The sequence below is a fragment of the Anomalospiza imberbis genome, chromosome Z (genome assembly GCF_031753505.1).
Source record: "Anomalospiza imberbis isolate Cuckoo-Finch-1a 21T00152 chromosome Z, ASM3175350v1, whole genome shotgun sequence".
Classification (NCBI taxonomy): domain Eukaryota; kingdom Metazoa; phylum Chordata; class Aves; order Passeriformes; family Viduidae; genus Anomalospiza; species Anomalospiza imberbis.
The window spans coordinates 22136378-22157752 of NC_089721.1; the positions used below are offsets into that span (position 1 = coordinate 22136378).

At 37.1% G+C, this 21375-nt stretch overlaps 1 protein-coding gene across 1 annotated transcript in view; it reads left to right on the forward strand.

Moving 5' to 3' along the window:
* The window catches only part of ARSB (arylsulfatase B), a 63712-nt gene that overhangs the window by 21541 nt on the left and 20796 nt on the right, over window positions 1–21375 (forward strand). The window contains exons 5-6 of the mRNA XM_068176351.1: window positions 10455–10698; window positions 18529–18599. Of these exons, the coding sequence (XP_068032452.1) occupies window positions 10455–10698; window positions 18529–18599 (315 nt within the window). The remainder of the gene's footprint in view (window positions 1–10454; window positions 10699–18528; window positions 18600–21375) is intronic.

Genomic DNA, 21375 nt, shown 5'->3' on the forward strand with positions numbered 1-21375 from the left:
TGGGTTACTACTGGATGGCCAAGGATCAGCTGTAATACTCCTTACATGAAGAAGTGACCCTGCAACTCCTGCTTTTAGGAATGGATTTCTAAATTCCTTGCACCAAGGTTTCTGCTGTTCCTGGGCTGATTGGAGAGTTTCATCATGGGGCAGCTTTCCCTATCTGCAGGCGATGGTGTTGGAAGGTGCCCATCTGCACCACCAGTGTACAGTGTACAGGCTGGGTTGGACTGTGTGCAGCCCTATTCTTTGTCCCCAACCTTTCTCTCCTAAAACCTTTCCCAGCTGTATCCTGATGTGCTAAACTGCTTAAATTAACTCCAGATTGCTCTGTTTATTGTGTGCCAGAGGAGTGACAGAAGGCAATCATAGCAACTTCCTCTCAAATAAACTCCAAGAAAGAGGGGGTACAGGATATTAGGATGGAAAATATGGGTTCTGGGAAGAACCCTGGGGCTTTAATGCCTGTGTATTAGATTAGGTCTCTGCTGTTTGCATTTTAATTCTAAGTTTTGGCAGCTTGGTATCCCTGGAAGTGGGTTTTTGGGTTATTTTTCTTTTTTCTTTTTAAAGGAAAATAAAAAGGTTGTATGGTCAAGGTGGTCATTTCTTCTCTCCGCCTCAAATGTGAAATAATGCTCCCCTAAGGTTATCAGCCTCCTTGTGGGCCATGTGCACCTCAATGCCTCTGCCTCATGTGAAGTCAGTGACCTCATTTCTTGTATATGGCTCTGATCAGCAATAAATCTGAAACTAGCTTTCCACCATCTCCTGTCTTCACAGTTGGGATAGCATCATCTCTTCTTACCTTACAACTTGCAGCCTAAAGTACAAATGTAGCAGGTCTGAGGTCAGCTCTTTCCATACCTCTGAAGGTGTGGTTTTGGCTGGTTGCTGCTTATCTGTAAACACAGTAAAAGCAGCCCTACTTCCTACTTTTTTTCTTCCAAATTCTGCTATAAATATGCCTCCTAATTAGATCCGTAATATTATTTTGATAATAGCACTAGGCTTGTTCTAAGAGAATCATGCTGCTTCCAGAAGTAGAGGGAGAAACCCAAATGTATGCAAAATAAACTTCTGAATGCTTCTACTGAATAAAAACACCTAGGTGCTGCCAGCTGTTGGACAGTCTCTGCACTTAGAAAATTTAATGTGTACAATTCAGTGCTTCTCAGCATACTTTTGGTCATATGTCAGCCTTAACCTGTCCTCCTCTTATTATTGTCTGTTTACCATATGGACATATCTCTTCTGTTTGGTAGGGAGTGATAGGGAATGCACTTGAAAGCTGAACATCCTTCTGAGTTAAAACATTTATTTTTTTTTAATGCAATGAGGGAGCATATAGGAGAGATTCTGTTCCATTTAGCAAAGAGAAACCACCTTAGTTTCACTCTTATCTTCACAAAACCATTAATATATTAATCAGAAGCAAGAAACTGGAACGGGAGTCATTATTGACCACATTTCCTCTTCAAACTTTTTATGCATATCTTTTATGTTAGGTTACATATAGCTGATGGCTTTAGGATGGTAGCAGCCTTTAGTTTCAGGAGTAGCAGAAGCTTAAAAGGTTTTTTCTCCTAATTTTGAAGTTGCTTTAATTTGATAGCATATTTAAGTACCCTGCATTATAAAATAAAATGTAGGGTTTTTTTTTCTTGTGGTCTGTACTCACTTCAAAAATATTGTGTGGCTTTGGACAAGGCTTTCAAACAGAGCTTGGCATGGTTTACATATCAGACAGATGTGTGCTAGATCAGCTTACTGCAGGGGCCCGTGAGGAGAAATCAAAGAGCATGGGAGTTTTAGATTGCAGCTTTAGAGAAATGAATCAATTAAAAAAAAAGACTAGGCTAAAGTACAGGTGGAAAACAGAAAAAAAAATGCTGGGGCATGCCGATATTGGATTTGAAAAGTACTGTAGGTACATAAGGATTATTTGGCAAGTGTTTTGTAACTGTTTTCAGGAAAAAGGAGATCTGGGTGTTGGTAGACAGGAGCCTGAAATGTTATCCTAGATCTTTAAAGTCTCTAATGGTTGGTTAAAGTTATCATGAGTACATAATAAACAAATACTGAATAGATTCATGATACCTAATTGTATTTATATAATCCTAGATATTTAAAGTTTTCTTCTTTCTTTGCCCTTGCAGATTTATTATTTCATATTATCTATTTGAGCTGTGTACTTGTCATGGTTTGACACTGGCGCGATGCCAGCGCCCCTATGAAAATGTACTTTTCTAAATAATTGCTGTGAGATGTGATCAGGAACAGAGCAGAGCAGGCCCAAGCTTAGTAACAAAGAAAAGAACTTTATTAAACTACTACTACTACTATAAAAACTACGAACACTAAATCCTGGATGAAGACTTTCCAAAACACCCCTCCTCTTCCCACCTAATTTCCAAACAAACTCAACGGTGAGACACCACCCAGGATCCTGATCAAGTTGCTACCCTTCAGATATTCAAATACTCAGTCCTTCAAGGGAGAGAGGAGTCTCTCCTGTGCCACAGACTCCCCAGGAAACACAATTGCCACCCTTGTGTTTCCATGTCACACATGGCAACCGCCCGGAGAAAATCTGCCATGGTGACACTCTCCTTTCCATGTCACAGTGCTCTCACCACCATGCATGGACAGACTGCTCCTAGGGCTCCTTTAAGGATGCTTTGCCATGGACCAAAAGAGACAACAGTTCAGTTTTTCATTTTGGGACTACAGTCCCCCCCATTTTCCCCTGGGGCTGAGGGTCCAAGAACAGAGGTCTTCTTCTCCTCTTCTTCTTCCTTGAAGATAGAGGGCTTCTCCACACCTTCTCCAACTCTCCTCTGTTCTCTCTACTCCTCTGCTGGTAATCACTGAAACAAGTCTCTTGGCTCACCAACGCACCCCCCTAAGTGCAGCTTCTGTCAGGAGAATTTGGTTCAGTCTATGGCTAACAAGAAAAGTCCAGCCACAAGCCACTCCATCATCTCCTTCCAACTCAAGAATTTCTTCTTCCATCATCTCAGATCCCAGACTGTCTCTCTTCTACTTCAAATCAAGGAGGAGTAATATTTTACAAAGCCTTCATTTCTCAGGAAAGGGTTAAAAGCTCAGACTCCCTGGACGGCTGATATCTCTGCCCAGCAGCCGATTCCCAAGGCCAAGGCTGGGCACCTTCCCCCCCCCCCCCCCCCACCCTTTCTCTTCCACGCCGGCAAAGTTACAGGTGCCGTCCAGACTCTCTGTCTCTTCCTTCGAGGGGGGGATGACAAAAACATCTCCGCTTCTCTCTACCCTTCTGTCCACAGGAGCTGGCTCAGTTCCAGTCCTTCTACCCCTCGGCTCACCTCGACCAGGCCTCATGGCTTCCCCTCCCCCACCCAGCCCCATGGCTGGGCAGGGGAGGTCCGCACAGCACCCTGACCGGAACCAAAGAGAGCGAGCTCTTGGGAGTTCCTGCTTTTAACCCCCTGTGTTCTCAGAGGCGTATCCCTATCTTCAGTGGTCACTTCAGGTGCCAATATCCAAACCTGACCACTGATTGGTTTGACTCAACTTCCTGAAAAAATCACTTCCATGTCAAACCACAACAGTACTGAATAGGATAGAGAAGTCTTTTCATAGTCAAAGACTTTCTTGGCACACAGCACTTCATTGCACTTGATTTCTCTTGCCATTTTTTTCTTTTTTGACTGATTCCTAATCAGTCAACCCTAAATTTTGGTTGGTTATTGTTCTGTAGGTGTATGAGTATATACATACAGATGTATTACACTTTTGAATAGCTATTTTAAAAAATGAATATCCAGTGAGTATCCAAGAAGCATTTAAATATGAAAACCTCATTAACATAAAATATTTAACATGTTTAATTATGTGTTTGTGTGTGATATCAAGCACTTTTGGTCTTCTGTAACTTTCTGCTAAAATTTATTTATGCAGAATTTGTTATGCACTGAGGTATACAGAGAAATTGGTTCAGAAATACTTGCTGTATTGGATTGTTGTGCTGGAAAATAACTTTTTTTCCTTAAGATTGTTATTTTTCTTGTAGGAATTAATTAATTTCTTTTGTATTTTCTGAAATTATTGTCATAAATATTTTCCGTATTACTCATTTTACAAATGCCAAAAACCATTGTTAAACTTACCTTGAGAATTAAGATTATTAGGACATATACTTAAAATTACACTTCTGATACTGTAATCAAGCTTGTAATAATATGCATCACAAACTTAAGCACTTATGTCATCTCAGCAGAATGGAAGGTGCAGAATAAATTGAAGTTAAAGACAGTTTATGTAAATAATGAGTATGTTTGTGAAGTACTCCTACTGTCTGACTCAAGTAGTCAGCAAGAGTGATCTTTTTTCCCCTCGTAAGGAGACTTATGGGTAGCTCTTTATTATTTGAACTAAGAAAATGCAAACTGAAGAGAAGTGCTGGGGTGAAAACTGCTTAATAACAGCACCAAATACAGTCCTGGATGAATCTTTGGAGAAATTCCAGGAAGCCCTCTCGGAAGAGCTTGTCTAGAACAATTTGCCAGGCATGTCAATGGGACTGTGGGGTGTAGCTCAGTTGTGGTTGAAAGAAGAATGCAGCAACCTGAGTGGTCACAAGGGAGATAAAAAACATATGCTCTGTTAGGAAGAAAAATAAAATTCACTTTTCTGTAGTGTAATTGAAACAAGGCCTGGTCTGTTCAAACAAAATAGGTAGCTGTACAAGAAAACACATTGTTTCTTTTGGGGAAAAAAAAAGGCAAAAGGTTTAATATACTATTTATAATTTTAATCTACACACTTAAGCCCTATCTAAGACTTGACAAAAAAAAATAAAAAACCCCAAAAAAAAAAAAAAAAAAAAAAAAAAAAAAAAAAACACAAAAAAAAAACCCAAAAAAACCCCCCCAAAAAACCAGCAAGGAATTTCTTTAAATGAAGACTAATTTCTGGCCTATTTGCAGAGAAAATAGTACCTCTATTCTAAACCAATAATGTGAGGCAGGATTATGATCAAAAGCTGCTAAGATATCATGTGGAGGTAATAGAAGCCACAGGAGAAAGTTGCTGGGTCCACATGTCCACTTGGTGTAGAAGCTAGGATGTTGCCCATACTCTATTTAGGTGGTCTTTGAAAACTCTAATTATAGTGTTTTGCCCACTATCTAAAAAATTAAACATAAAGATCTCTTTATAACTTTTTAAATAAGTTTTTCTCTCCACTGCATAGACAAGAATGGATTTTTTTAATGCGAACAACTTGGGGAGATTAAGCTTGCTTTATTAGAGAGCTGGCCTTACACAGTATTACAGTACTTGTTTGTACTTGTTTCCATTTAATTTCTTTCCTAAAAATAACTTTCAAGCCCATTGATCAGTCTGAACTGAATTTCTCAGAGAAGTGATCTCTGGTGCTTAAACAAATCTATTAATGCTATTAATATTGCCCCTGAGTTCAGTAACTACTGTGAATTTTTCTTGGCAATGAATGCATGCAGGCAAGAGATGCTTATGATCCTGGGAAGGACATTTGTCAGAGTTTGTTCTTAAATCAACACTTTTACCTTTTTTCGATTTTCTACTGTCTAGTGAGGTACAAATCCCATATAAAGCTTTCCCCATAGTTGTGAGCATCTATTTCCAATGGTATCTTCATCGTGCAAAGCAGACTGTTGCTTCAGTTCCAGGGTAATTTTGTAAGAAAGTGAGTCCATCCAAAGGCTTGAATCATGCTTCATTAATTATTCCTCTCAGAATTGTTTTATTGATGTTTTTATTATCCATCTCTTCTTTAAAGATATTTTAGTCATTAAACTGCTTGCTAGTTACACACATCCCACATCACTGTATATATAGACTGTGCTAGTCAAAATGTTTGGCAGCTGGCAACTCTTCAGAGAAGTATTTAGGAGAAACAGAAGGCCCTTGCTGTATAGTTTTGTTTATTGATTCTCTTAAAAACTCCTGCAAAACATCTCTTACAGTTTAGAAATTACAGATTTAGCAAATTAAGCTCTTTCTCATGTATAGGACAATGAATATTAATTACAAAAGCAGATGTTTACAAGAAGAACATTTGCCTTCATTTTTAAAGTTGTATTGTATATACAAGGCACACAAGCTTTACTTTGCATCTGTTTTTCTTATGTTGGAAGGTTTTTATTAAGTATATTTTTTAAAGTAACCCTTCCTCTTTATTTTTAATAAGGGAACCACAGCAGTTCGAAAGGCAATCACATGCGTTTTAAGAATAGGTTATAGTCTCTGTTTTTCTATGATGAATGTATGTCCTATTTTTGCCTAATTTGTTCTGGGATGGAGGTACTTCACAAGATATTTTTGTTGTTTCTACTTGTTCCATCGAAGCTGCTGTTGATTCAGCTTTGATGGAAACTACCTTTTAAAGTACCCAGGATGCTTCCGTTGCTCCCCTTTATTCCCTTGTTTTGTTGTTTACCCAGTGTATATGTGCTGTGCATTTTTTCATTGGTGGTGGTGGTGCTAGCTACAAATTCATTTTCAGCCCATTCTTGTATTAGTGAGACTGGCTCTTCCCCATATTTTCATTTGTTGCCACAAATTTCACCTTGTAGAAGAAAGTTCCGTGAGAATGGAAATAAGGCATCTAGGTACCCCCATCATTAAAATAATACATAATAAGAGTGATTAATGCAGTGAGAAATAATGGTAGCTAAACATCTCTCAAAGCAAGCCAAGCCAAGCAAGGAATAAAGCTCTTTAAAAATGTGTGATGCTTCTGTTAGAGAAAGAAAGCAAAGCTGCATAAATTGGCTAGATAATGCTTATACCAAGTAGCCTAATTTGTAGATACAGCCTTGTTCACTCCCCTTTCATCCTTTCTTTAGGGACAAGAGCTGGTTAGTTTTATGATGTTTTATTACCCCTAGTGTGTTGTGGGTGCTGCTGTAGTCTAAATTATGTAGATGTAATTGCAAAAACTATTCTTACAGATAAGAAACATACACTCACTATATTTTCCACGCTATTTCAGAATTTTTAATGAAAATCATATTTGATGTTTGTTTCCAGCAAAGAAATAATGAAGTATCATGCCCGGGGAAGGTTTGTGTTTTCAGCTGAAGTAGCAAGGCTGAAACTTTAAGGAATCTTAAAAATCGGGTCCACAAGGTGTGGGTAGCTTGATTCCAAAAGCTTTGCTTTGGAGACTGTCTTCTGCCATAAGATAGGATAAGTCATGGAGAGAAACAAAAAATGTTAGAAAAATGTGTGATAAATAGTTCAGAAAATATTGTTTTGAAATCAATTTAGAAATGGATATGAAGCCAATGTAGAACATGAAGGAACAATGATTCCCTTTGTCTCACACCTAAGTGGATTTTAAATGTGTATTTTAAACTGAGTTTCCACTTGAACTTGGAATTAGTTCCATGTTTGAGATACTTGGGTAAAATAGCATAAGGAGTTAGTAAGGAATAACTTATTTGGGAGAAAATGAGAGTAGTTGTGCTTCCACAGATGAAGGATCTGTCTAGCCAGGTATCCCCTCACTATGGCAATTCTTTGTGGCACGTCTAGGAAACTTTTGTGAAACTTGCAAATCTTCAGCATTTGTGGCTAAAGAAACTCCTGCGACTGAGGTGATGTGTTTTCATCTAGGAACTATATACTTTTTTCAACTTTAATTTCTTCACTGGTTTTCTGAACCCATGCAAGCTTTTAGTTAGCATCAATATATAGATCTGCAGCTCTTGATTTAGAGGAGATGTACCTGAACACATGCACACACAGAGCTGGTGCCCATCTTGTATCTTGCTGTCCAGACATACTCCTGGAGGTAAAACCAGGACCAGAACAGCAGTTACAGTCCTGAGTGGACTTTCTGTCAGGTTTGTACTCCATGCAATCGGTGGCTTCTTGTTTATTCCCTCTCCCTTTATAATTTAATAGTTAGCTGAATATTTTATTAATACAGATCCCATTAGGGTCTTTCATTGTTGTGTAACCAACTCCTCTTTAACAAATTGTAGGTATTTGAAGTCCTCGATAACATTTCATACTGTGTGGAAGGTTTTGCTTACATGCAGGCTGCTAGTGACACATTATTTATGTTCTGCCTACCTAGAAAGGAGAGAGACCTTAATAATTAAAACAGAAACTATCCTTTTCCCTCCTTCAACACTTTCTTGATAACTCAGTCAAGAAATTACACAGGAAGGACCACTTGAACATAAATTCCCAAGGAAGGAAAAAGTAATGTTCTAGCAATGTGAGAAGTCAAATGAGGGGAGTGATATGTAATATGTCAGATTTTTTCATTTCCATATCAGATCAACCATCAAAACACAATTTTTCCTCCCTTTCTTTTAAACTTGATGTACTGTGAATACAAGACAAAAGTTTTTTTCAGTATGTACGTTAAATAGACTCCTTTTATCAGGAAAGTTAATGTGTAGAGAAACTGGCAGAATGTGAATGTTTTTACAGAAAGCAAGGAAAAATTAAGTATCATAAAGATTTGACTGTAACCTAAGAAGTGCAAACTTCTCTCACTATTCTTCAGAAATACCACCTACTTCTATAATTTCCTTGCTACTTTGTTGCTGATAATCAGGAATTAAAAAAACCCTCGTGTACTGCTATTGAACTGATACAGACAGTGAACAGTCTGTGATACAAAGGAGGTTTGTGAAATATTTAACTTCTGATTCCTCTGTATGTCCAAACTGTGCTCTAATACAGTGTGGATAAGATGCCTTTTATTCTAAGGCCACCAAAGGTTAAAAGCTACAGAAAACTCTATCCCATGAGTATCTCTGACAGGAATTCCTGTTTACATTATGAGAAGAAGGAATTGTTGAATCTGATTGTCATGGTTTGACATAGGTTTTTTTTTTTTTTTTCATTTTCTTGTTTTAACCAGCAACTGCTTTAAGTTCTCAGATCTCAGAGCTCAACATTGTTGTGCAAGAAATAATGGTAGCACTCTTCATTAATTTCTTTTTAACCCAAAAGTGCAGCAACATGGACAACCCAACTGGAAGCTAGGTCAGCCACAGGATGATTAACTCTTTTCATATAATTTTTTTTTTTGCCAAGTGCTTCATTTAGCTTAGGCTTCTGCCTTTCAAAGTTTTCACAGATATCTGTGGTTTATTCCTTTGTAGAACAAAAGTGGTCTCCTGTATGAGCTGAAATATTTGGGGGTTTACATTGATCCCTAATTAAAAACAGAATCACAGAATAAGCTGAGTTGAAAGGGACTTGGAAGGGACCCACAGGGACCATTTAATCCAACTTCTGGCCCTGCACAGGACCATCTCCCAGGATCACACCATGTGCCCAAGAGTATGTCCAAATGTTTCTTTAACTCTTGTCAGCCAGAAAAATAATTTTGTTCTGGTTACAGTGAAGTTCTTCTGTAAGGGGTTGGACGTCTCGTTTCTTCCCTCAAATTCATGTTTTTTAATTAGAAAATACAATACAAACCTGTCAAATTTCACTGAATGTCAGTTCAGCAATTACTATTTGAAATAATTTTAACCTCATTAAAATAGAGGAAAATTATGCTTAACAGAATTGCCAGCAATTACTCTTCTGAGAACATTACAGTAGGTTTGAACAAGAACAACTGTATAACAGTACTGAAAGTAAATTCAAAGAATCATTACTGTTAACTTCAAGGATCTGGGTTTTATCCTAAGCATGGAAGCTTGCTAAGAGAGAGTTAAAAGCATACCATGAGCCATCTCTAATTCATGTAGATATTTCTGTAGTTGTGGTGATTCAGCTTTTTCTGTAACCATCTTATATGTTATTCTCACTAAACAATAAATTCAATTTCTGAATCACTTCAGTTATGTTAACTAGTTTCAATGCATTTTGTTAGGCTTTATCATTCTGCCTGAGAAGAAGGAAACACTGTTTTGTCTAACCTTATATGTCAGTGCGGCTGCCTAAAAATCTGGAAAAAAATCTGCTTTTAAACTAGGTGTGCAAGTATTGTCCTGAGACTGGAATAACAGGTTTCCATTCTGCTTTGGAAACCAGTGTATTGTGAGTACTAATGATGGCATTGATAGCAGCTCTTTTTGTGGTCTTTAAATTACTTGAAACTAAATTTTTGAAGTCTTTGTTTCTGAAAGCTTTGGATACCTAAATGTGTTTTGAATCATAGTCAAAAGTCATTCTTAGCACAATCTTTCTAAATTACTGTCTTCTAGTATGGGATAATTTCTGCCTAGTGGTAGCTTTTAATTGAAGTAATTTGTAGGTGTTAAGGTGTAATATATGTTTGTTACTTGGCCCTGAATATTTGACATTATATGGACACCTAACAGCAGTGTGCAAATACTCATATGACACGTCTGTATTGTGAATATGCTTTTTCAAATGGATGAAAAAGGGAGTTGTGGGGAGGATTGTTCTGTTTCTTTCTTACCAAGAATTCTTTTTGTTTATTTGTTTTTCAGATAATGGAGGACAAACATTAGCAGGGGGGAATAATTGGCCACTGAGAGGGAGAAAATGGACCCTCTGGGAAGGAGGAGTGAGAGCTGTAGGCTTTGTTGCAAGTCCTTTGCTGAAACAAAAAGGTGTAGAAAGTCATGAACTCATCCATATCTCTGACTGGCTGCCAACACTGGTGCACCTTGCTGGAGGACATACCAATGGCACTAAGCCTTTGGATGGCTTTGATGTTTGGAACACTATCAGGTAACTTTCATGTCAAATCACCAAGTCATCATTCTGGTATGAGAAGAATTTAATCAGCCCAGGAAACAGAACTGGAATGGGGAGGGAAATATTACCTGTTCCTTTCCCATAAAAAAGGGAAGGTATAAATGCAGTTAATTGTGCTGTCTATGAGAGAACTATCCAGGTTGCAAATTAATCCTGGTTGCAGATGCAAAGCCTTCATACAGCTTTAACTTGGTATTTTGAATTTTTCGGTATGAACACAACAGTTCACAAGCATGGTATAGGTCTTCAAGAACATTCTGTGATCCCAAAGTATGTTAACTAATTTTGCACAGCATGGAGTATAAGTTAGTAAATTTTATGGACCAAACGCTGCTCTCTTACAGAGCTCAGTCAGGTGTCTCTGCAGTATGCATCTGGAATTGGATATATGGGAAATCTGTGCAGACATTAAACTCACTGAACATGGATCCCACTTTGATGGTTTGTTAGCTCAGTACAGGACTTGTCAGGCTGGCTCACAGTGTAACCATTTTCATAGACTTGTGTCATGCTGTCCAGTGTCTCAAAAAGCCTTTGAGATTGAGTACAAAAGTACACCTGACCTGGTTCCTGAAGGTTGTGATGTTGTGACTGATTCAAGCAAGCTGAAATACTCAAAAGCACAGTGCAGACATGCTTAGATCACTGGGAAAAGAGGCAACATAGCTCCAGCTGGGTTATTTCAATGTTCTTTTATTCCACTAAAAAGGATTACAAAGTCCTTAAAGCCTAAGTTTCTGCAGAATTTGAAAGTTCTATGACCAGCCTTTAGTTTTGCAAAAATTGTGGTGGTTTAAATTCCTTTGTTTCTTTATTTTCTGTGCTGCATGTAATGTGTTCATTGATAGGTCTAAATCCTGTTGTCTGTCTTCATAGAAGTTATATTTATTTTAGTAGGTCTTTGAATATAGCTTTAATTCACGTAAGAATAATTTTAAATGGAAAGTTCAATATTGCTAAAGCAGAATAAAAAGACTAACAATTCTATTTCTTACGCACTATTCAGTGGAGGATTAGTGTTCTGTTTCTTTTGGTAGCCTTTGTTCTGCTTTTATAGCAGGTACAGTATACCATATTATGTGTCACTTTTTGTCCCCTTCTTTTTTTGTGTGTCTTAGTATCCTAGACAGTGAATTGCAAGAGTTAAAAGCAATTTCTAAACAAGCATGAACAAGAGTACTGTCTTGGTTAGGGACTGAGATGAGAAATTGAGAGTTAGTATAGGCAGATTTGAACCCATGTACCAATCCATGGATCCATCCAAATGGATCTTGGAGTGAAAAATAAAAAACAAAACCGAACTGAACCCCCTACACCTCCCCAGAACTAAACCCTGTATCTTGAGTTCAGAATTGTTTTGTCTATACCTGTAGCATTACCCATTTGAAGCTGGTAAGCTTGATTTCATTCTTAGTGTTGCCTGTGTTTCTGAAGTGCTAAGGAGTGGTTTTCTGCAGTAGCTGGAGTTTACAAGAAGCTCATGGCCTTGTGCCCAGGTGTACTGTATGGCTCTCTTCCAAGTGGAAGAAGATAACGATATGTATAATTGAGGCCAAGGATCATTAACTGCCAGGAAGGAATGGAGACTTCCATCCAGCCAGAAAAAGTAAAATGTTTTACTTGTCAGTGTTCCTGTGGGGAAACTTAGCATCAGCAAGATCCAGGGTACACCTAAACCATAGACTTTTCTTCCAGTTACCATTAGAATTCCTGCATACTTCAGGTTCAGTTTCAACCTTGTATTTTTGCAACGGATTCATCTTCTCAGATCAGGTTACTTCAGCAGAAGAATTGTTGGGAAGGATAGGTACAACTGTGCCAGCACCCTGCTGACATTTGCATTTCTCTCTTTGTAAAGGGAATGAATGCAATCTTTACTGGCATTGCCAGGGAACAGGTGACTACCAATGTTTTAGGGTGTGTCAAAGAGAGGGCCTCTGTCTGGACAGGTAACAAGTCAGGTTTTCTAAGTGTTAGGCTATTCCTTGGTTGACCTTGCAGCCAAAATGTCAAATTTCACATGATTTTCCCATGTAATCAGGATAAATTACTGTATTCAATTTCATGACCATAATTCAAAAGGTCACAAATATTGGATAGCAAACAATGAAGGCACAGTGCCCTTTTGGTGATATCTGATGAAAAGTTCAAATATGTTGTTTTTCTGGGGCCAAATGGCTCATAGTCAGTGAAATTATAACTTGCAAAGATTCTAACTCATTTGAGAAAGGAAAATTAATCACTGTGTTACATCTTTTTTTTTTCAGTCCAGTCTAATATAAATAAATGCATAAGCTTCTTGTGATTTTTTTTTTGTGGGGAGGACCCTTTAATCTTGAGCGTGCTGATTCATATGTGTGTAATCAAAAGGAAAAAGATCATAAATTTGGAACCTTGATTTAGATATTCAAAAGAATATATGGGATGGTGCAGATATTCTCAGAAGTCAAAAAAAATTGAATCTATTTCAGTGATATCTGTCTATTAATGATCAGTATTTTAAAAATGTGTTCTTAATATGATGTTTATGTAATACTAAAAATATAATAATGCAATAATTTATTATAAATCTTATACTACTGAAAATAACTATATATAAATGCAATATAGTATAGAAATAGGAATATATATAAATACACAGAAATTCAACAAAAAGTTTTAAATGCTGAGTATAAATTCTGAAATTCTAGACCAAGATGAACTTTCTATCATGACTTTAAATGACTGGTAGTCCAAATTAGGAATCACATTAATATGATACCAATTAATATTAAGTACTTGTAGCGCAAAGAAGTGCTGAGAGTCACACAAGAGCCAAGGGTTCTTTTCATACCTTGTCTACTTAATTCTGGCCCCTGAAGAACCAGAAAACAAATATCAGTTAGGAGGAAATAGCAGGAAAAGATGATGTTCAGGAGCACACATCTTGTAGACAAAAATACGTTCTTTTGCATTCTTTTTGGTTACCTATACTCTTCAGTTTCTGTCATACAGTGCATGAAACTGAGGGAGCACAGTGTTTGGGTTCTCACTGTTTGAACTCTCAGTAAAAATTTGTATGGTAATTAAAAGCCCTTTGACAGGGATTCTAACTCAAAAGTTTTCTGCTCTTTCCAAATCCACCTGCTGACCCTTTACTTTTTCAGCACTGTATCAATGAAAGACTTAATAAAAGAGGAATGTGATTTTATTTGAAATAGAAACTGAAAGGGGGCAGGTTTTGCTCACACTTTCACAGCCAGACAGTCTTACTTACCAAGAGGTGTGTGTGTGTCTAGGAAGTCTGTCCAGCCAGACACAGGGGCAAAGGATTTCAAGCCATCCACCTGGCATCCCCACACCATGATGTTTGTGAACACATAATGGGCCTGGCATCTGTTGCTGTGGTGCAAAGGTCCAGGGATGTCAGGTGTGAAGTCTTTCAAGCTTCATCTGTGTTCTTTGTAGGTTGGTAACTGTGCATAGGTTCTAGTTACGCCTGTTTGTGTCCTTTTGATGCTGCATCTGTGTCCTGCACTACCTCTGTGAGTCCCTGAGGGCCATCACTGCTTTGCCTCCAGGTGTCCCTGTCCAGTGGAACTGGCCTTGATGTGTTGGGGTTGTGCTGATGTGCTAGTCTGGATTATCATTAACATGGGTCATTACAAGAGCCCTTTCCCTGCTCTTGTGTTCATGATGTTGTCTCCACATGCAGATTTTACCACTCTTTCTCCATCTGTACCTATCTTGGACTATTTTTCTCTGCAAAATTTTGTTGCAGCATATAATTATGCCAGTACTATGTAATTTTTATTTTTCTCCAAGTACCTTTGAAATGAAATGTAACTTCCTCTTTGATGTCTTTCACTTATTTTTTAAAATAACTTAGCATAGTATCATTGTGTCAACCCATTTTTGGATAGCTATCAGGTCTTTCCAGTCTCAGGGATCAACATTTTATAAAGGTTCATAAATAATAAATCATAGTATATTTCCTTTTCTCTTGCCTTAGATTATCATAGGTAGGACTACAATATAGCTCTAAAACCATGTATGTATTACAAATCATTTCTGAAAATATGGTGATAATATCACTGATATATTTTACAAAAATAGCAATTGAGAACACCAAGAATGATACTAAAATGCAGCTAGTCAAGGAGTCTAAATTGTACTGCATATTTCCAAGCAAGTATAAGAAAAGGCAGTTGCATTTTTAAGAAACATCTGTTCTCCAGATGCTTACTACTCTATTGAAATAAAGACACTTGGCAAAGTAGCTTTTCTTTGGTTGATACATTTTTTTTGACACATCTTTTTGACACATTCCCCATATTTTCAGCACTGAATATCTAGTGTGTCCATGCTCAGAGAAAGTATTTTATTTTGCATTAACAGAAAAATGGAATGGTAGACCACATGAAGCAATATGATAGGCATTGAGAGATTCAAGATAAAATACAGTACAAGTAAGTATTATTTTGTCAAAGCTTATTATTAAGCAGAGAGTTTAAAGTCTTACATATATATTTTGTAGGACAAGTTTAATTTTTATATTTTTATAATGTTGAAATATCATAACTGATTGGGTGTAGTAAATGAAGTAAGATCAGCTGGAATTCTTCTGTACTGAATGGGTACATTTGTTTTAGGAATCAAGCACCTGTTTAAAAAAAAATCATTGTTGTGATATAAATTAACGTAGAACAAAGGGCAGTCTAAAGCTGAGAGTATGTTTATTTCCAACATATCTGAAATATAATCATTTTAAGAAAACATTAAAAATAAGACCCAGAGAAATATGACAAGGTTACAAAGATTCAGATTTTGCTTAGTGACACTGAGAATGTTTTTGTGCAAGACAAACATACTTACCCTGAAAAACCTTGGATTCCTTTCCAAGGACACCTTCTGACTGTTTAACAACAGCAAAAGTGAAAGATTGCATGTAGATCTTTGTGCTCACTAAGGAATAATGGGGCTTTCGGTATGTTTAAAGAACTTTGCAAATCAGAAGAATGAACAAACTAATTCTCCTACCAACACTGAAGTTGGGCCACATGCTTTGCCATTAAGCTATTCTTACATAGAGGACTGTTTTGAAAAACAGCAGCTTTTAACTGCTTAATTGAATAATAAGGACATATCTTAATTATTCTACCATCCGACAGGGTAGAATAATAACCAGACAATATAAAAGGTTCCTTATGTTTAGGGGGAGGGATGACGTATTAGGATATTGAAATCTAAAAATAAATATACTAAAATTAGAGCATTGTAAGATGTGGTTACCCAGGCAGTTAAAATACAAAGCCAGGTTTCCCTAGAGAATAATACTGCTTTCTTATTGTAGCTCTCCTGGCTAGACTATTTTCCTGATGCAAATACCCTTGCAGAATATCTGCCAAGGTGAATCTGTGTTTCTGTGGAGTTTTGTAAAAGGAAAGGAGAGCAGAGTTAAGGCACTTCTAGGGAAACGGATCTCTGTTACAGGCGTAAATTTCCTATCTGTTGTCCCCAGAATGTTGTTTCTGTTTTCCTGATGTTTTTGCTGTGAGGCAGGTGGTTTTTTCAACATACAATGCCAATTCTTTGGCTATTGTTTTGTGATATATGCTGGTTATGAATATCCATGCTCTGTACAACAAGAATTACTGGAGTAATACTCAAACTAAAAAGCAGTGCTGTACCATGTAATATCTCCATGGAGCTTAATGCAGTGATGTCATAAGCTTCAGGGAGTAAATCTCATGATTACATATAGATCACATCTGAGGTACTAAGAACAGTATTCTATCCCAGAACAAAAATGGATTCCATAATAATGGCAACCGCTGCATGAAAAACTTACATTAATACAAGTATAATCTTTATTTTTTTTTTTGTATTCTATCAGCTGTAATGTAAATAACCATGTTTAGTATATAATATCCACTGTCCATGTTAGAATTTATAAAGGAAGTTACCTTCAGTCTGCTTGAACACTATGAATATGCTTGGTATAATCATAGACTCATATGGAATCATAGAATAAGGTTGAAAGGGACCTTTAAAGGTCATCTAGGCCAGCCCTCATGCCTTAGACAGAGACATCTTCAACTAGATGAAGATGTCAGGTTGCTCTAAGTCCCTCCTGTGCTGGGACCCCAGAGCTGATGCAGCACTGCAGGTGGGGTCTCAGCAGAGCAGAGCAGAGGGGCAGAATCCCCTCCCTGGCCCTGCTGGTCTCTCAGCACTGTGTGGATACTGAGCAGCGCTGTATGAATATTGACCCTATAAAGATGAGAAGTAAATAGGAGTAAGTTACTTAATGGTGCTTTATTTGACTCTAGTGGAAGATACTGGATTACTTAGCATAACTCTGGTGGTTTCTTTCTTTTAAAATATTCTGGAAAATGTAGATACAACTCAGAAAGAAAACCTTCCCAGTTTTCACAGTTATTGCAGAGTCAATCACAGGCTATAAATTTGAAACCTAGTATAACTTTTGCTAACTGGTTCTTGTTACTGTTACCTATGAACATATGGTGAAAGGCACACTTGAACACAGCTGTCAATGGAGCACATAGAGTTTATTAAGGTTAAGATAAAATTTGTTTAAATAAGGCCAAGCATTCTTAAAGTAAGAGTGTGACTACTATATACACTGCGGGGGGGCACAATTAACCTTTCACTCACATTTTGGAAAAAACATTTTAGTGGCAGTTTCTATACATTGAATTATTAACACTGCAGCTTAATTAATGTAATTCCTCTGTATTAATTGCAATATTATATTACCTGAACAAATTTAATCTTTTTGTTCTTCTTGATAGTCCTGTACTCACTCAAAATGTATCATCCAGAAATGTTTTTAGAAATGTAACAGAAAAATATTATTTTGTTTGTTACTGTTTAATGTATATTGTGTATATTTAAATAACGGTAATTTTTTATGTCTCCAATGAGTTTTGTATTACCTGAGTTTTTATTCTTAATATCAAGAAGCTTAGGGGTCCTAGTTGATTTTTTTGTGTCTTAAGTTAAGCTCCTTAATGAAAGAAAAAATGCCACTGTGTTCAAAAACACAATACAACAAAAAAACTATTTAAATTATTTGGAAATTTCTGAAAGGATGTATTTAGGTTCACTGTCAAATAATAAATTACTGTCGTGTCTTTGTGTAGACACATTTCTTTCTAATTATGTCTTCCTACTCATGTTGCCCTTTATAAGGAGTAAATTTAATTTACTCAGTTTTTTAGGTCTGGGATTTACTTAGCTAAGAAAATTTATGGGTAAGTTCAGAGGCTTATTCCCCATATTCTCTATGTACTGAATGGCTAGAAAAAGAAGGATTCTTTTCTTTTTTAACACAACAAGATTTTAAGTATCTAAATAATCCTTGTGACCTCATTTAGAAATCAAAAGCAGTTTTTTTGTGGGATAGCATTGCTTGTGGTGTTTTTTGAGGCACCCAGCTATAACGCTTCCAGCACTTGTTCAGGTAAGCAGAGAGCATAGCAAGTGCTATGCCATCTTATGCTGTGAAATTGGACTCTTAAAATTGGTTGTTGTAAAACCCTGCTTAGGTAGGGCCAATTCTGTACCATGAATAGATTATGAATAATCTAAATAAACACCACTGAAGTTAGGGAAAACTTGTAGAGGCAAAGGTTGTTGCTGCTCAGCTGTAAAGGAGCATTCAGATTAAAGTTGATAGTAATCTATTTGAAGTTATGAGCTCACTCTCTATTAAGATGACAAAAAGCCTTAAAATAAAGGATGCAGAATCCTAATGAGCTTTAGGAGGTAATTAACATTTCCTTTTGAAATCTCTCTTAGTGAAGGAAGACCTTCTCCCAGAGTGGAACTGCTACATAATATAGACCCCATGTTTGTGGATGATTTCCCATGTGAGTATGCTTAAGATTTATTAAATGTACAATTTACCTTCTGAACACTTCTTGTCTTCCGTAAGTGAAATATTTTCTTCCAGGTGAAACAAAATACAGTAGGATGCCTTTTGCTTTTAAGTAAATAGCTTTAAAATACAGAAATATCATCCCCTGGATGGTGTAAGTTCTTCAATGTGATCAACATGGGCTTCCTATTTCAGAGAGCTCTGAAACACTGCTGAGTAATGAATAAAGTACTTTGGGACATGGAAATGTTGAGGAGCAGCTGTGTGCCTGAGGTGCACAGTGAGGCACACTGCCAACAACTCTTTCCAAACCCTCTCTCCAGACTTCCAAATGAACTGCATCTTGATACAACTGTATAATATGACCTTGCAAACGGAAACCTTGAGTTTGTTTGGAGCTGAGAAGTTCCAAGCTGTGTGACTGCTTTTGTTCCATAATCATGTGGGTTGGATCCTTAATGCCACAATCACATGAATTGGAGCTGAACTTTGCTAATTCTGTAGCTCTTTTTAAGCACCATCTGTTTTGGGATTCAACATTACTAGTTTGCTAAGGGCTACAAGCTTTTTAGGCAGACATTTTTTTTCATACAGAACATTGGAACAGGTCCCTTCCAGTGTTTTTATAGCATTTCTCTATTTCATTATATAAAGACTTAAATCCAGGCAAAGAAAAAGTAATGCAATGGAGACACTGATCTGTTGCCTGCAAGACAAATACACACTGTGCTGCAATAACTGGATGGAAATGGGTAAGGTGGATTTTGCAATGCACATCTGGTTCTGTGATGCTTTTCTGAGAAGGAGCAACATTGTGCCTATCTAATGCTGACTGGGCAGCACTGCCTGCAGATAGTTCCTACACACTGATTGAATTGAGATGTAGCGACTCCAGTTTCCCTTCAAAAAATGCTTAGTGAGTCATGGGATTCCTGTACAATGTTACTCCCTGGTGAAGTATTCTCAGGCCTACTTCAGAGACCATCTTTTCTTTGTGAGAATGGCCTGGGATTGAGTTGTTTGAATAGACAAATTCCTGGAGGGAGCAGAAGGGGAACAAGCAAAGGAGGTTTTCAGGAACCTGAGCTTGTAGCAAATGTGGCCCCAAACTGCTTCCACGATGCCATGCTCTGATGATCATTCACTGTTTGCTACATGTATCATGTCCTTAGTTGTGGGCATTGCGTGAAATGTGGGCAAGAAGTGGGGCTGGGGATCAGAAGCTGTAGTAGGTGCAACTCTTACGCTGCATAAGATGCGGTTTTTAAGAATCATGAACAGAGGAAGTTATATGCATGCCTGTAAATTTACAATGTTTTTATGTGACTTTCAAAACTGCAGTAATTAAAAACAAAAACTGAACTCTTTGCCAGCACGTTCTTATGCACCATATAGAGTTTCCCTGTCTCTTCTCAGCAAAGGCCTATTCTTTCAGAAAATTACTTTGTGCCTCCTAGTGAAATTATGCTTCGTCATATAACGATTATGATTTCTATTTAGAAGCCTGAGTTATTAGGAGTAATTGGATATGTATGTAAGCCAGCTGATTTTTACTTGATGTTTTTCATTTATTGAAACTGAATAATAAGTTTAGAATTAATATCTAGAAAAAATATGCTAGTGTCTCTATTATGGATAGATTAGTGAGACACAAAAAGATTAGTGAGACACAAAACTTGGAATATACAAGCACTTTCAGATTTCCAGCAATCCTGATTATCTTCACGTTTCGTTGGTTTCCTTTTTTTTTTTTTTTAAGCATCTTAAACTGCTTTGAAAAATCACATCACCTAAATCATCTGATGTCAGATGAAGTATTCCTATTATACTAATACTTTCTTTTTTATAGAAATTTGAATTAGAAAGTGAAATAATAACTGGAAGATAAGATTTGCCAAATCTTTGGGTTTGCAGAGTACTGTAAAACAGCAAATAGGCAATGAAATATCAAGATTCTGTTAAATGTAAGCAAAAAAAGGACTTTTCAGGTTGTTGTGGTTAATCAGGCGAGAAGACAGTGCTGTTATATTTGGGCACATGTAGAGCATTAAGTTACTATTTTACCTGACTCAGGGCAGGTTCAGTGTTCCTGAACTCTTGAGTAGTTTTGTCTATAATGTATACATTCTTTTACCATAATATGTTTTTATTTAATGGATGCATTTATCTTCATCTCTATCAGAAAAAAATGGGTTATATATCTATATATATTTAGTAGCATGAATGATGGTATGCCTTATATAATTAATAGGGTTTTTTAACCCAAACAGGAAAACTGAGCTTTGTTCTGTTCAGCTTTTTTACACCAAAATAAGCACTCCTTTAAGGAAGAATTTGTGCAAAAGACATTAATTAGTTTAGTGACAAGTCAACTGTTACAGCCAAGTCGTCAACAGAATGTTAAGTTAAAGTAATAAGACATGGAGTCTTGATTACAGAGCTAGCAGCGTCTCTGCTGCTGTGGTCTGTTAGAACTTACCTTGGGCTGTGTGTTTATTTACCATTTGTGGGGTAACAGTGTATAACTTTTCAACTTCTCAGACTGAGCACTGGTTTCTGATCTCTGAACATCAGCCAGGATCACTCCAGCACATCTGATGAATCTGCTGATCAGCATCTGCTTACCTTTTTTTCAGGACCTGATGTCCAGTGGCAAACACTGTAGCCCTGCAGCGGTCTTGTATCAAGTACTGTACTTCTCCTGTTGTTAACAGTAAAGAGCACAAGAAGAAAAACACTAAAATAGTTTGCCTGCAGTTCCATTTTAT